Genomic DNA, 15,734 nt, shown 5'->3' with positions numbered 1-15,734 from the left:
TGTTCTGTTCCTTTGTGAGCACACCTGCAGGGCAAGTTCTGAGGTTCCCCCTTTCTTTGGAGCAACTATGCTGAACCCTAAGGGTAGGAAGCTCTGTGAGCCGGGTGCCCAAAACTGCTGCGATAGGTCTGGGGACTCTGGACCTCCCCCTCTGGGCCCGCTTCCCTCCTCCTCATCCCTGTGTCTTCCTGCTCCCCCCCCCCCCCCCCCCGACCATGCTCTTGGGAAAGGGTCTAAAACCTTACAAATCTAGGCTGTAGAAGGATTTAGCTTAACGGAGTGGTTTTTAAACTTGTACTTAACCCTTTTGTGTAAACAAGATTGTCTTATATTCCTTCAAGGCCCTGTGCTGGTGGGCATCAATGTCCTGAGAGGGGAGCCCCAGTGATCACCAAGGGCAGGCCAGACAGTGGAGGGTTAGAGGTCATCTTAGTCCCGATGCAGTGTCTGTTCTGCCTATTTCCACTGTTGGCATTCCGCAAGCCTTTTTCTTTATTCCTGACCTCCTCTCCCCCATCCCCAGCTTAAGAATGATAATTGCGGATAACCCAGGGGACTGATGGTGACCCCTTACCAGAAACATGTTGTTTACGCCTACTTTGACATGGTCTCCACTTACATCTTCACAACTCCAAAGCTCGGAGGGACCACCGCCCTATTTCATAGATGCTTCTGAGGGGCAGAGAGGGGGGCTGGCCTTCTGGTCATCTCTGTTGATGGTGACGTTACTCAGAGACCCTGGCCCCAATCCTGCCAAGGGGCCCAAGGTAGTCAGGTCCAGGCCTTTCCTTGAGAGTGGAACAGGCACATTTGGGGGGGGGGGGAGGAGGGTGGTCCTAGGACTCTCAGTAAGCTGGACCCTATGTCCCCAGCCTCCTTTGTTCTCTGACCTTGAAGAGAAACCCTGAGGCTACAAGTCTCAGAGGGTTAGGAAAAGTCCAGGGTCAGACATGACTCCAGCTGGGAATTGAGACAGGAAGAAGCAGAAGAGGTGTGGAGAAAGCCAGTCAGCATTAAACTCCAGACTTCATGAAGGTCCGCCTTTTTGGCTTTTTAAGAGTTGGTGCTGTGTTGGCTGGCCTGGGTCAGTGCTGGCTGCAGGCGTTCCCGGTTCCCACCACACCGCCTAGCCTAGTTACTTCCTCAGGCTGCCAAGTTGGGAGCCTGGGCAGAGTCCAGCCATACCCCCAGGGCTCTGCCTCGACACTGTGGGGCCCTTCCTGCTTCTTCTTTCCCAGCCAGCGCAGGGTGGCAAACGCCAAACAGAGGTGGCCTGGGTGAAACGCTCAGCACACCCTGGTCGCAGACGCTGGCCTGTCCTCCCTAGGGGACAACAGGCCTCGGCGGGTGGTCTAGCTGTAATCACTACCGCCTTATTGCATCGCTGGTGGCGGCGGCGGCGGCCGCACAGCTGGAAGCGGCTGTCCTCCCACCGCCGGGTGCCGGTCCTCTGGGCTGGGGCTCCAAGCCGGCACACGGTCCCCAGGGGGCGCTGCGTGCTTAGGTCGGTGGCAGCCAAGGGAAAGTCGCTCCGGCCACGCGGGGCGCCGTTGCGCGTGGGGTGTTGCCCAGGAAGCCAGGTACTAGGGAGCCTTTCTTTAGCGCTCAGGCCAGGTCTGCGGGAGGGAAGCGCCCCCTGCCCGCCCCCACGTGCACACCAGGTAGCGCCAAGGCTAAGGGAGTGAGGGTCTCTGTCGCGGCTTGGCAGTCCTAGCCCAGAGGGCTGGCGGGTTGCGCGGGCGCGTGGGGCAGGAGGGGTTCCGGGGGCGCCTGGCCGTCGAGGCAGCGCGGAGGCGGGCACGCTGCGGAGGGAGGGAGGGAGGGAGGGCAGGCGGGAGGCGGGGAGGGCGGACGGGCGGGGGCAGAGCTTATAAAGGCCCGCGGGTGGCGAGGGAGGGCGGGAGGCAGCCGTCCGGCCCTGCTGAGCCTCCGCGAGCCGCAGATAGCCGCGTGTTGCGCTCGCCGCCCGGCAGGGCTGTCCCGGGAGTGAACGCGGGCCCCCGACCGAGGAGGAGTGTGCGGAGGCGCTCGGGTCCCTGCCGACAAGCCTGGGGTCCCGGCCGCGAGGCGCGGCACGTGAGGCGACCCGCCTTGTGCACCATGGCGTGCCAAACCCGGATGCCCCGCGCCGCCCCTTAGCGCCGCGGCGGCCCAGCGACCCCGGGCCCACCCGCGGGTCCCCCGGGCATGGAGCCGCACGTGCTCGGCGCCGTGCTGTACTGGTTGCTGCTGCCCTTGGCGCTCCTGGCCGGTGAGTGGGGCAGGCGCGGCGCGCTCTGAGCTGGGGCACGGCTAAGTCCCGCTCTCCACTCCCAGCCCCGCCGTGAGCGAGGCCGGCGGGGCGGGCTGTGCGCGGGCGGCGGGAGAGTCCCCTGGACGCGCGGCCCTCGGCGCCCGCATTCCAGAAGCATGAGAGCTCTGGGGAGGCCAGGCCGGCGCGGGCGGTCTCGCAGGGGGCCCGTCGGAGCGCCGGGCTGGGAGGGTGGCAGCGGGGTGGCGGAGAGGTGGCCACGGGGCAGCCCCGCGAACGCCCCGGGAGAGTGCGGTTGGTCCCCCCGCCCGGGCATCTGGGAGCGCCCCCCCGCCCCAAGGGGATTGTTGCCCCGGTGGGACGGGCTGGAGAGCTTGTGAAGGGGGCACAAATCTCTATTTCATGTTTAAAAAAAACACACACGCAAACTTGCATCATGACTTCCTGACCAATGTGGGAGAAGGCGGGCTTCCTGCCTGGAGCTGTTTAATCTGGAGCCTCCGGAGCAGAACTAACGTCTGTGCCCTGGGCGCGGCCCCCCACTCTTCCCTGCCAGTCCCCACGCCCCGCCGGAGGAGGTTAGGCCCAGGCTTTGGAAAAAGTAGTTCGGGTACCTCCCTGCCCTTTGCTTCTCGGTGCCCTGGCTCATTCTGCGCTCTCTCTCTAGTGCGGCCCTGGGCTAGGGGAGGGAACACCCCCAGGAGGCTCTGGCCTTGGTATCAGAGCACAGAGTCCCCAACCCTGGCGCTCATCCTGTGCTTCTCCGGGCTGTAAGGCCTCTCCTTCTGCCCCCCTGTGCCCCGGGCAGAGTGCCCAGAAGCTCATTCCATCCTTCACACTGCCCTCAGCTCCCTCCACGTGGGCTGTCTCTGCTGGGTGTGAGCTGCAAGCACTCTGATTAAATTAACTTAGGGAACCAGGGGAAGGTTTGCACTGGGTGCAGACGTCTGTCTTGTCTGTTGGGTGGAAATATGTCAAGCCATGGTGGAGGGGTGTTTTTATTCTGGACGCCTTTCCAGAGCCCCTAACTTCCTCCAGCTAGGCCTCTGCCAACTTCTGTTATAGGTAAGTGCAGGCTCCCAGTGGGCCAGGAGTGTGGGAGATCCACAGCCGCCTGCACTTGGCTCCTAGACAGACCGTGTTTTGATTTGTAGCAGAGAAAGGTGGTGAAACTTGGGGAATTTTTCAAGATAGGAATCGATGAAAACATTGAGGTGGGAGAGGAGGGTTTGAGTCCTCCCTTGTGTGTCCAGGACAGCACGGGGTGTGCCTGGGAGAGTCGGGGTCAGCGGCTGTGCATCGTGGCTCTCCGGAGGGCACAGACAAGCAGGACAGACGCAGCTCCAGGTCGGCTTAGAAGCTGGTGGCGGGAGGGGTAGGGGGGACAGGTAAGCTTCTCAAAGGTGCCCTCGCGCACCTGTATCCTCCCTGGCCTGGCCCCTGGAGAGGAGAGAATCAAATGCTCAGACCTGCAGGGATGGGGTCCTTCTTGAAGGGCATGTGTCCCCTCGGTGGTGAGTCTCCTTGCACGGGGCGCAGACTGTTCCTGTAGTGGCCAAGTAGTAAATATTTTCACATCATGAAATCTTCGGATATTTTTCCAACTATTAAAAAACGTAAAAACCACTCCTAGCTGTGGGCTGTGCCAAAACAAGTGGTGGAGCCAGGTCCGGCTCAGGGCCCGGAGTTTGTTGACCAAGGATTAGGCAGGGGTCCTGGCTTCTTTTCTGGGTCTTGGCAGCTCCTCATGTGGCCACGCGGAGCGTTCTCTTGTCCCTGGATGTGGAGGTGGCACTAGTGCGGGGTTTCCTCCTGGGCCACAGTGGAGTCGCCTGGGGAGCTTGATGACTAGTTCTTTATACTTGTTGCTCAGTTTTGCTATAAACCTAACTGCCCCCAAACTAAAGTCTATTAATTTTTAAAAAGGCCTGATGCCCAGGCCACACCCCACACTGCTTCTGTGCCTGGTTGTGGGGCTTGGGCTTCAGTGTTTTTCTTGAGCTTTGAGGGAGGGTGATGTTGAGCCAGCCTGGAGGGTGATACCTGAGACTCTCTGTCCAGGGCGTGGGCAGCTCCCGTCCCTAGGGGCCCGCTGGCTGTCCTGCTGGTATCCAGGCCAGGCTGCCCGGCTGGAGGTGGAATGTTCGCCCGGTTATCTCCTGAGCTCCTCCTCTCTGACAAGCTCTGGAAATGGCTGTTTCTACAGTTTTGGAAGTGAGAGGTGGGTGCTAGGTAAGGCCTTCAGAGGATGTTAGTCAGACTTGTGCTGGCTCAGGCAGCAGTCATGGGGAGAGTTTGAATCATCCTGGGGTGCCCCTCGCCCCCACCCCACTCCCCATGTGGTGCAGGGTTACTGCCCGAAAAGCCCAGCCCCGCCTCCTCGTCATGATAGGCTCCCCGAGTCCCCGGTGAAGGGTGGAGGCCTCAGCAGCTCACCTCTGGTCCCTGGAGCCATGGAGGTTGAGGACCCAACGCTGGAAGCTTCTAGAGAGATGTCAGGCAGGACATGTGTGATTCCCATAGAACAGGCCACACCTCCTGACTGGACCTTACAGGGCAGCCAGAAACAAAGCTGGTGGCAGAAAGGGGGCGGTTAGAAGGTAGTCATTGTATCACTGACTACGTGAAAGTGGAAATGCAGTGTATGGCTTCTGCCTGTAGGATGGGGCCTCCCTCCGGCCTCGAAGGCACGCCCACCACACACTGGGGCGTCACTTGCACCAGACTGATTGTCACTGAGAATGTTACCATTAGAATGGGACACTTCCTCCTTTTCGTGGTGTCACCAGCATGAGGAGGGCAGGACGTGGTCCTTTCTCTTGGCAATGAGAAAACAGAGGCCTGGCTTGGAGCCTTGTTAGCCGCCTGGTGTGGGAGTTCATTTGCCCAGTAAACCCCCCCGGCGGGGGCGGGGGGTGACACCGTGCTTGGCTTTCAGAGCAGCACAGATCCCAGGTCTGTCCCATCCAGAGGCCATGCTCTGCGGTGCCACCAGGAAGGAAAGCACCCGGACTGAGGGCCGGCCGTGGAGCTGGGGGCAGGTCCTGCTTTCCCCTGGGGGAGAGACACAGCCTGGTGCTGCCCCAGGAGGACTGAGGTCCCTGGCTGACAGGACTGAGGGGGGTGTGTGCGTTTGGGGGAGGTGCCAGGGTCTGCCAGGAGCTGAGGATGGGTCACTTGTGGCCATCTGCAGGCCATCCTGCCGCTGGCAGCCAGGGCGCGGGGAGCCTAGGGCCCAGCCAGGAAGGGTCCTACAGAGGAAGTATTGTCTCTGGAAGTGGGAGGAGCGCCCAGCCTGGGTCCTGGCCCCTCGGGCTGCTTCCTGGGCGGTGTCTCCCCTGTTCTGACTGGGCACTGAATTTGCTTTCTGTGCTCAAAGATGGAGGAGGAGGATAGGCCTTGACTCCCTCTGCTCTGAGCACCGCCGCAGGGGACCGCTTTCTGTGGTGGCTGGGAGATGGGGCCAGCCCACCCGAGGGGCCACCACAACCTCCAGGGTCCAGTGTAGCCTCCTCCTACAAGAGGCCACTCTTGACCACTCTGGTTCAGAAAAACACTTTTCCTTAGAATTCGATAAAATGTTGGGGTTTTTTGTTACCTGTTTTAGAAATATATAAGTTTTTAAATGTCGATTTCCCCCTTCTGGTTGCCAACGTAATTTGGTCCTTCCTCGTGGTGAGGACCAATCATCCTGGAAGCAGTTGGAAAGGCAGCACATGTCTGCCGGGCAGTGAACCTTGTGGAGTGCCTGTCTCAAGCTTCCCCTCGAGGGGTGCAGTGTGGCTGGCGGCTCTGCCTCCAGCTTCCTGTCCCCTCACCCTGAGTCCCCTGGAGAGGGGAATGGGGAGGGGCAGGACCACCTGCTCTACACTCCTGACCTTTGAACTCCTGTGAATGTAGCCTGTTTTCTGGATGAGGAACCTGGGTGTTGGGAAGTTATTTCACTCACCCAAGATCACACAGGTAGGAAGTGAGGAAGCTGGGGATGAAATCTTTTCCTTCCTGGAGCAGGTGAGTCCCATACCTGCTGGCAGGATATCACCTGTGGGAGACCCAGTGGGGGAAGGTCCTGGGGAGGACAGAGAGGGGAGGGAATGGAAGGGGCAGGGGAGGAGACTGGACAGATGGGGGAGGCTCAGCTGATTTTGTTGGAGAGGGTTGTGGGCCACAGAAGCCTCTGTCCTGCTTTGAACTTGCCAGGCTCTTATCCCTCTCTCTGTGTCTCAGTTTCCTCACCTGAGCAAGACAGTAAAAGCTTGAAGGCCACTCCCAGGCCTCTGATCTCTTGGTATCCGGGGCTCTGGATGCGAGCAGAGGCAGCGCAGCCCCCATGCATGGTCCCGGTGGGCCAGGACCCCCAGAGCGCGTTCCCAGGTGCCAGCACGCTGGAACCACATGCTGGTGGTCAGCAGCCAGGTGGGGCCTCCCGGGAACAGAATGGAAGGACTTGCCCACCACTGGGGTTCATGCACACAGGGCTGCCCAGCCAGTAGTGGGCAGGTCCCAGGAAGGGGGAGGGGAGGCGTCTTGGCAGGCCCTGGGTATCCATAGCCCGGCCCTCAGCCACCACGCATTACGCCAACCCGGCGGATTCCTGTGAGCTCGCATAGGACCTTTCCCTGACTTTTTCTCAGTTCCATTCAAGCGTTCTCATCCAGATCTCGAGGGACTGAGCTCTGGGCAGGAGCCAGGGGCGAGTTCTGGTTCAGGGCCAATGATGGTGGCCGTGGGAGGGGCTAGGAGGCATCCTTCTCCATTTCTAACCAGGCTGCAGTTTCTTGGGCTGTAAAGGTCTGGGGTCCCCCAGCTCCTGGGGCTTTGGTTCTGTAGGTGCCTTTGCTGGGTTTGTTCATGCAGTAGTGTGCTGAGCCAGATGGGCAAGAAGCACAGTGCAACAAATAAGCCACACAAGGTGCAGTCCCCAGCTAATGCCGCATAAGACAGGGTCCCCAAATAGTGCCATACCTAACAAGGTGCAGGCTGGGCATGGGGCTGGCAGGGCAGGGGGGAGGTGAGCACCAGGCAAGGCCAGTCTGCTGGAGGGAGAGAAGCCAGGCGGGATGGCAACTCCAGGGACCCAGCCCAGTGCAGTGCCCCCAGGTCAGGCTCTCTGTCTCTGGAAGGAGCCAAGTGGGTGGCCTGGTGGAGGGGGGTGTTGTGGGGGTGGGTTTTTTCTAAGCTCAGATCCTCTGGTGGTGGCCAGGTGGAGGTGGGGCGGGGGAAGGGCTGGCTAAGAGAGTGGACAGTGAGGGCCAGACTTGATCCCCTCCCCCCAGTTCTGATTTTTTAAAAATTCCGTTTTAATTACCTAAGTAATGTATACATACTTTTAATAAAATAGTGAAATTTGAAATTCGATAAAATGAAATTCCTTTTTTAACCCTCTAGGCCTGTTTCTCCCTCACCTGCTCTTAGAAGGAGACTGGCCGGTGTACCAGGGGCCCTGCAGGGCCCATCGTCCTGGCGTGTTGGCTCTTGGTCAGAGCACAAACACTGCCTGTGTGCTGCCTACAGCCCGGGACTCGGTCCCCCTCAGTCCTGCCCAGGCGGGCGCCGTCGTCACTGTGCTCCCCCATCCGTGGGAGCTGAGTTGCCCCCAGAACTTTGGAATCACAGCAGTGCTGCCCCCTGTTGCTCCTGTATGTTTCCCGGGGGTGGAAATGGGGCCAGGAGCTTCCCGTTTAGATGAACAGCCACAGGCTGAGACTGGGCAGCTTGGTCAGTCCTGGGGCAGGCTGCCCATCACGGGGAGGTGAGAGCCGGCTGGGAGCAAAATGGGGCAGCATCCGGGCCCAGACCAACGCCCAGGTGACGCCAGGGCACCCTCAGGCTGACGTGCATGGCCTCCTGCTTGCCTGCAGCTGTCTGGGGGCCTTTGCTCTGTGGGGTGGGTCCATTTTTTGGTGTGTTTTAATAACATAATTATAGGGAGTATTTTTAGGTTCCCTCTAACGGGCCAGCTGTTTACCAGGCTTCTATCTGTGCACTGTTTTCTCCGTAAGTATATATAGCCGAGGCCACTTCTCCTTCCTTGGGTTCAGGCTAAAGAGGGACCGTGGCCACCTCAGCCACTTCTTGTGGTTTCCTTTGCCAGCGAATGGGTGGCTGAGATGGACCCAAGAGCCAGCCAGCAGGCGAGGGCTTGGGGGCCATGCCTCCATCCCAGGTCCATGAGCCACCAGGTGGGGAGGAGCTGGGCGCTGGGAGCTGAGGCTGGGGTGGGACATGCTTCCTCAGGCCCCTTCCACGCTGCTCCCAGCTCAGCTCAGACCCAGCAATATCCAGGTGTGCCAGCTAGACCTGTCCCTCCCCAGACTCTCCTTGCCCCACTCGCCCTGCCTGTGAAGGCCTTCCTGTGGATCTGGGGAAAACAAAAGAATAAAACTACCACATAAACAGATTCCTGGCGCCTGAGGAGCAACCAAAGGCTCGTGATTGTGGCCAGGACCAGAGGGCAGAGCGAGAGAGGGCCAGGCGAGGGCTCCCTGGCTGGGGGCCTCTGAGGAGGGGTCCCACTGGCCTCAGACCTGGGTCTCAGTCTCACCTTGTGAAACCACCAGCACCTGTGACCTCTCGGCTGGGACTCCCATCACCCCAGCTCCTCCACGGACCGGGTCCAGCTCTGCCTCTGTGTGGCATGGCTGCGATCTCCTCTCTCCTTTCTCACTTGATTTCTGTTCATGGTTAAAGCACCATTAAAACAGCACGTCATTATGACACCTGAAGCATGTTTTCATAAGGGAAATGAAATCATCCATTCACTACTCCTAACAGCTGTTTGCCTCTCATTTCCTTCCTGATGGCCGGGATAACAGGGACCACCGCAACCCAACGCCTGCTGAGCGCCAGGCCCCGTGCGGCCGTGTCTGCCTCCCCGCCTGGCGTTGCGGGGTGCTCTTGTGCTGTCTCACAGAGGAGCAGGCCTCCCAGGCTGCTTGCAGGCGTGAGTGTGCCCTGGCAGCTTTCAGTCCAGGCACAGTTTGGACCCGGTGTGCTAGTTGCCTTTCCATAAGGTCGTCCTAGTACAGCAGCTCCGAGCCCCCATGAACTCTGTGCCCTCGGTCTCCGTCTGCCGTGTGGCCAGCCCGTGCCTGACCTCGCTCTGTCTCCCAGCCCCGTGGAGTTGTCTGGCCTCTCCTCCAGCAGACTGGCCACTTGGCACAAACCTCTGCATCATTTTTCTAACTTAGGGTGCCCTCGTCTCCCTACCTGCTCTGCAACCTCCATTAACGTCCACTGCCATTGCACCCCAGGCTGGGACACACATACAGCCTCTTGGCCCTCCCTGCCCCAGGCTTCCGGCGCTGTATCCAGAATCGTCCCAAATGGCCTTCCCGAGACATCTGAGCAGCAGTTCCTCCACGTAAGCTCTGAGAACTGCCCGCTGTGAAAGCCCTGCTCCTCAACCTGGCACAGGGCCCTCGATCTTCCAGTCTCCATTCGGAGTGAGCCCCCGACGTTCCTGCCTGCTGCTGGTATCGGCACTCTGTGGTTAGTGAGCGTGCTCACGTCCTCACAGGTGGGAGGCCGTAGCCTCATCTCATGGATGAGGACATGGGGGTGATGTCAGGGAGGTAGGTGGTAGTTGGCACCAGGTCTGCCTGCCCCCAGAACCAGGGTTCTTGCCGTTGACACTCCTGCTTCTCAGGAGCTCGGGACCCTGTGCCTTCAGCCTGTTAGTGTAATGGGTGACTCCCAGTTCCTTCCTCTGGCTGTGCCTCATCCCCCACAAACACCCAGCTTCTGTCTTGCCCCCCGACATGCTGAATTTGTGTTTGCCCTGAGGCCCTGCTGGCTGTTCCCTTTGCCACCATCTTCCTGTGGCTGCCCCTCCTCCCTTCCAGACACCTTTGTACACTGGCAAATGTGTTTGGAGAAGCTGCTTTAAGCCGGGTCCTGCTGTAAGCTTTGGGGGTCCTGACAGCCCCAGTGGAGGGCAGCTCTTAGTCCATGCATATGTTTTTAGCCGAGATAAGTGCCGGGATCCTAAGTGTCCTGTGTGGTGAGGTTTGACAGTTAAGTACGTGCAGGGGCACATCTGCTCGAAGAGCCCCCATGCCCTCTTCCGGTCGTCCCCCACGATTCTCTGGCTTCCTGTCACCCTAGGTGAGTTTTGCTGTATTTGGGGTCCATGTGCCTCTGTGTCTGGTGCCTTCGCTCGTGCAGAGCTTCTGCAGCTGGTCCAGGCTGGCAGTGGTGCCTTCTTTTGTTCCTCTGTTGTACCTGCACATTTGTTTATCTGTTCTCCTGTTCTGGGCTGGCCATGGTGAGCGAGGTGGCTAGTCGTGTATGTCTCTCTGTGGACACACACTGAATCTCGTTCACTCCTACACACCTGGGTGTGGGGTTGCTGAGTTCTCCAGGTTACATGGTTTCCGCTCCCATGCACGGGAAGGGTTCCAGGGCTCACACCCTCGCCAGTACCTGGTGGTGTGCCTCTGATTTCAGCTGCTTTGTGGGCGTGAGATGCTATCTTTGATCTGCATCACCCTGATGTTAATCACCTTTGATACCTTTCGTGACGAGTCTCAAAGTCTTTTACCCACTTTTAAAAATTTATTGTTTGCATTTTAATTTCTGACTCTTGGGAGTTTTTTTTTTAAATATTTTTTTATTGATTTCAGAGAGGAAGGGAGAGGGAGAGAGGAACAGAAACATCAACAATGAGAGAATCATTGATCAGCTGCCTCCCGCACGACCCCCACTGGGGACCGAGCCCGCAACCCAGGCATGTGCCCTTGACCGGAATCGAACCCAGGACCCTTCAGTCCACAGGCCGACGCTCCGTCCACTGAGCCAAACCCGCTAGGGCAGGAGTTCTTTATGGGCTCTAGGCCTTTATCAGCTATATGCACTGGAAATATAGGATGGGGAAAAAGTAGGTTTACAGTTGCAAATACACAGAACACAGTTTATTGTATTATTTATTAATTACTGTATTATTTTCTATATAAACAACTATAAACCTACTTTTGCCCCAATCTATATTTTCCCCACCTGTGGCTTACCAACTCTAATCATTTTCTGAATGCTGTCTGTTTAATAGGTGTTTCAATTGGAAGCCCACTAGCTTATGACGTGTTCTGGTTAGATGGTCAGCTTCCCATGCCAGAGCATTGTGAGGGAGCTGTGGCTGGGTGCCGGGCACGGGGCCTCGGTTAGTGTTTCCTGGCTGTTGGGCCTGCCGCTTGGGCTGGGCTGGTCCCCTCCCAAGCTTCCTGCCTTTGCCTGTGCCCTCTCTTCGTCCCCCCGCCTCCCCCTCACCTCTCAGATCCTCTCCCAGGGCCTTTGTCCTGCTGTTGTGGGGACCACCCTCGCTCACCCACCCTTGTCCTAGGTGTCTGGGCGTGGCTGGGACTCTTGCTCTGTTGTCTTCAGCATGGCCTCCCCTGGGCCACCTGTTGGGTGAAGTGGGTTCCTTTCAGCCTCTGCAAAGCGATGGTCCGGGCCTCCTGGCCCCCCATGCCCTGTAGTGTCCAGGGACTCGTGGCCATCTTTGTGTGCTGCCTGCTTTTCCTTCTGACTGTTTCTCCTCAGAAAAAAAAACCTCCGAGCCCTGATTGATTTGGCTCAGTGGATAGAGTGCCGGCCTGCGGACTGAAGGGTCCCAGGTTCGATTCCGGTCAAGGGCATGTATTTTGGTTGCGGGCACATCCCCAGTAGGGCATGTGCTGGAGGCAGCTGATCGATGTTTCTCTCCCATCGATGTTTCTAACTCTCTATCCCTCTCCCTTCCTCTCTGTAAAAAATCAATAAAATAAAATAAAGGAAAAACAGATTTAAAAAAAAAACACACAACAACTCCGAGTCCAAGGATAGCAGTTTCAGGGCCTGCAGACACTATGCCCAGGTGCTTGGCGAGGGCACCCCCTCTGGCTCTGTCTGGTTGGATCCTCAGGGAGCCGTGTGCAGCCCTGAAACGCTCCTGCATCTTCGCAGTAGATGAGCTGCCATGTGAGTTCTTGGGGCTGTCCTTGTCCAGGCGGCTCCCCGCTCCCTGGGGTCAGCACTGTGTCTCCTGCTTCTTTTTCTGCCCTCCCAGGACCCAGTGGCACAGCAGACTCTCCTGTTTCTCCTCCACTTTGTGCGGAGAGGCACCCGCTTGCTTCCCAGAGACCAGTGCCTGGGCGGCGTTTTCTCCACCCCTTGAGGTCCTGCCGGCTCCCCTTGGGCACACGCACGTCCTTGCTGATGTTATTACAGCATTGTCAGCTGGTCCTGAGGTCCTGCAGGGGGAAGGGGGCATGGGCAGAGACTGGGATAGGCTCATTGCTCTCTGGTGTTCAAACCAGCCCCACCAGCTGCCGAGCCCTGCCCGGGACACTTCCTATCTCACTGCAGGTGCTGTGTCCCAGACCTTATCAGTGAGTGCAGACCTTCCCAGCCCGGAGAGGGGCCAGGCTGGGCCCTAATCTCTGAAGATCAGGAGCAGGGACTTGTCAGTGTTGGAGGGATGTGGGGGACCTGCTGGAGGTGTGGGGGAACCAGGGACAGTGGCTTGAGGTCTCCTATAGGCCCAGGGTGTAGGCTGTGGGGACCCTCAGGGCAGCAGCCCCATTTTCCCAGGAGCTGACTGTGATCTGGCACCTGAGCTTGTTTGTCTGTGAGTTTGGCAACAGCCTCTTCTGCCTCATTTTCCTCATCCTGGCAAATGGGCAGGATGAGAATGAGAGTAGCACAGAAGCAAAGTATAGAGCGTTGTCTGGCCTGGAGGTCACTCTGCGTGGGGTCCTGGATCTGGAGAGACCCTCTAGTGCCTTCTGCCTAAGAAAGCCAAGGGTCACCGGGCTCTCTTCCTCCCCATGGAGGGGCTACCTACCTGTCACCCCACTGCCCTTGGCGTCTGGGGGACCTCCTGGTCGCTTTGTATCCCCTGGGTTGCAGGTGGAGACACTCCAGTTGGCAGAGAAGTGGGGCGTTGTCTCAATCCTTCCAGAGTGAGGTCCGGCTTACACAGAATAAACAAAACCTAGGCTTTCGGGAGACCACACACGTGGGAGCATGCTCCACTCTCCAGACTGGCCACCGCCTGACCTCTGCCCACTCACCCCTTTTCTCAGAGCAAAGCCCCTCCCTCCCTATCTCCTCCCTTGCCCCTAAACGGGGTGGGTGATCCTTGTGTCCGTGGTTCCCTGTTTGGGTGTCCCCTCTTAGCTCTCCACTGGTGGACCACCGTGCTGTCCCACTCTTGTCCCCTCCTCCTCCTCAGGTCCCTGTCCTGCAGAGCAAGGAATGAAGACTGGAAGACAGGAGTTATTTGCAAGGGCCACAGGGGGATGGGCCAACCAGGAGGAGACCCCGGACCTTGAGGACTGGGGAAGGAGGCAGACGGAGGAGTGATTAATTGCTGAAGCTTCTGGGCTGGACAGGCTGCATCACATTCCAGAGCCTGAGAGGCATTTCCAGGCATCCCCGGGGGCTGGGGGCCTGTGCATGCGACTGTCTTCCAGAGGCTGTGTCTTCAGGAGGCATTTGTGGGCGTGCCTGTGGGGCAAGGCCCTGTGCGGGAGTCCTGAGGGCTTTTGGGATGAAGTGGCCCCTGTTGGGGGACAGTGCTTCGGAAACATCTGGCCAGGGCAGTCTCAGGAGCGTGGCCTTTGCACAGGGTGACTTTAAGGACGTGGGCGAGAGCTGCCGAAGTCAGCCCTCAGAGGAGGAGGAGGTGACAGGGCACTGGAGCCATTTCATGGGGAACACCTGGAGCTGTGTTTACCCCTGCCCCCTGGGGCAAGGGGCCTGGTGGTGTGAGCCAGCCTCCAGGGGACTCAGGTCCTAGCTGTTTATAGGTTGGTTACTTGTAACTTGAGGCTGGTTTCCTCATTGTACTGTGTTCTTAGCGGCAGCTCCTGCCAGGGGCCGAGTGGTAGAAACCCACGTGGCTGTCTTAGGCGCTGGGCAACAGGCACGTCAATGGCTTCCTCACTTGCCACCGTGCAGAGGGCCCAGATTCTTGCTGCTTTACCCAGAGGTTTCAGCCGTGGACACGGAGATGCTGGACCTCGGGTCCCAGCTGTAGCGAAATGGCCATGCTGGTGGCCACGCAGGGAGTCAGGGCATCAAGTGTTTGATCGGAGTCACTGCTTGTGTCACTGCCTGTGCCACTTCCGTGGACCCTTGCTCTGCCCCAGCCCGCCCTGTGCCAGGTGGAGAGTGGGGACCCTGTGGGGCAGCCTTGGGACCTCAGCTGACCAGACTCCTGCCTCATCCTGACAGGGAGGAAGAGACTTCCCTCCACACTCCCGGGTTCCTTCCGCTGCTCTAATAGTTGAGTTGACATGAGACAGATTAACAAGAAAAAATAACCAAATTTAATGATACACATAAGCATGGGAACCCACGTACACGAGAGAGTCAGAGACAGAAAGGGAAATAAAGTATATAAGGCTTCTGAGCTAGGGATACGGTAAAGCACCTGAGGCTTAGAGGGGAGGAAGGTCGCTGCTGGATGATAAGAGCAGATGGTCAGTAATTAGAAGACTGTGCTGCCGATAGATAAGTCAAAAGGTCATCTCCGAGCTCTGGCCAGGTGCCTCAGTTGGTTGGCGTGTCATCCCCTACACCAGCGGTCACCACCTGGTGGTCCGTGAGGTCCGAAAGGTTGTCAGCCGCTGCCCTACACTAAAAGTTTGCAGGCTTGATTCCCGGGCAGGGCACATGTCTAGGCTGTGGGTTCCATGCCTAGGTGGTGTCTGTGTGGGAGGCAACCTATCAACGTTTCTCTCTCTCTCTCTCAAGTCAATAAAAACATATGTTCAGGTGAGGGCTTAAAAATTTTTTTAAGGTCATCTCTGATAATCTATTATAGGCAAGGTCCCTAATTTAAATTATCCTAAGTCAGTGGTCGGCAAACGGCGGCTCACAAGCCACATGCGGCTCGAGAGCCGCGGTTTGCCGCTCTGTTGACTAATGAGTTTGCTGACCACTGTCCTAAGTAGTTAAGGGGAGGCAGAAGTTTCCTTTGCCTTTGCCTCAAAATAATCCATGTACCACAGAGGCACATCTTGGGGCTCATTCTGAACCCCTACAATGGTCACTGGGCACTCCAGGGTACGGCCGTGTTGGGATTTAGGCTTGAGTACATATGGTCTGTATGCCCAGCAGCTGGCAGTGAGAGTCTTAGAACCAGTGGTTTAAGAGGCCTCATGCCTCCCCCTGCCTGCTGGGGCGGTGAGTGCCCCCAGAGCAGAGGCAGTGGGATGGGAAGCGCCCAGCCAAGCTTCTTACCTCTTTCCCCTCCCACCTGACTCAGCTCCAAATTCTCCCTCTGCTGCTGGGTGCCCTGAGGCGATCACTCAGCCTCTCTGGGCCTTGAACGTTCACCTGTAAAAGTGGAACAGAACCACCTGCTGTACTGTAGGCAGTCCTTTCGGAGCAGAGCCGGGGCACAGAGCCTGCTCCGCCAGCCGCCCAGCACAGCAGCCACCCTTCCATCCATGGGGTCTTTCTGAGGCCACTTGTTTCTTTTTTTATTTTTTTTTATTTT

General features: G+C 58.1%; 1 protein-coding gene across 1 annotated transcript in view; it reads left to right on the top strand.

The window, feature by feature from the left end:
• Positions 1 to 1,916: 1,916 nt before the first annotated feature.
• PIEZO1 (piezo type mechanosensitive ion channel component 1 (Er blood group)) overlaps positions 1,917 to 15,734 on the top strand; it is a 64,430-nt gene continuing 50,612 nt past the window's right edge. Inside the window, exon 1 of the mRNA XM_080645105.1 lies at positions 1,917 to 2,251. Within this exon, the coding sequence (XP_080501231.1) occupies positions 2,188 to 2,251 (64 nt within the window). The 5' untranslated portion in view covers positions 1,917 to 2,187. The remainder of the gene's footprint in view (positions 2,252 to 15,734) is intronic.

This window comes from Plecotus auritus (assembly GCF_963455305.1).
Source record: "Plecotus auritus genome assembly, chromosome: 10".
Lineage (NCBI taxonomy): Eukaryota > Metazoa > Chordata > Mammalia > Chiroptera > Vespertilionidae > Plecotus > Plecotus auritus.
The sequence above is the reverse complement of the archived record's forward strand: the minus strand, read 5'-3'. Positions and strand labels throughout refer to the sequence as shown.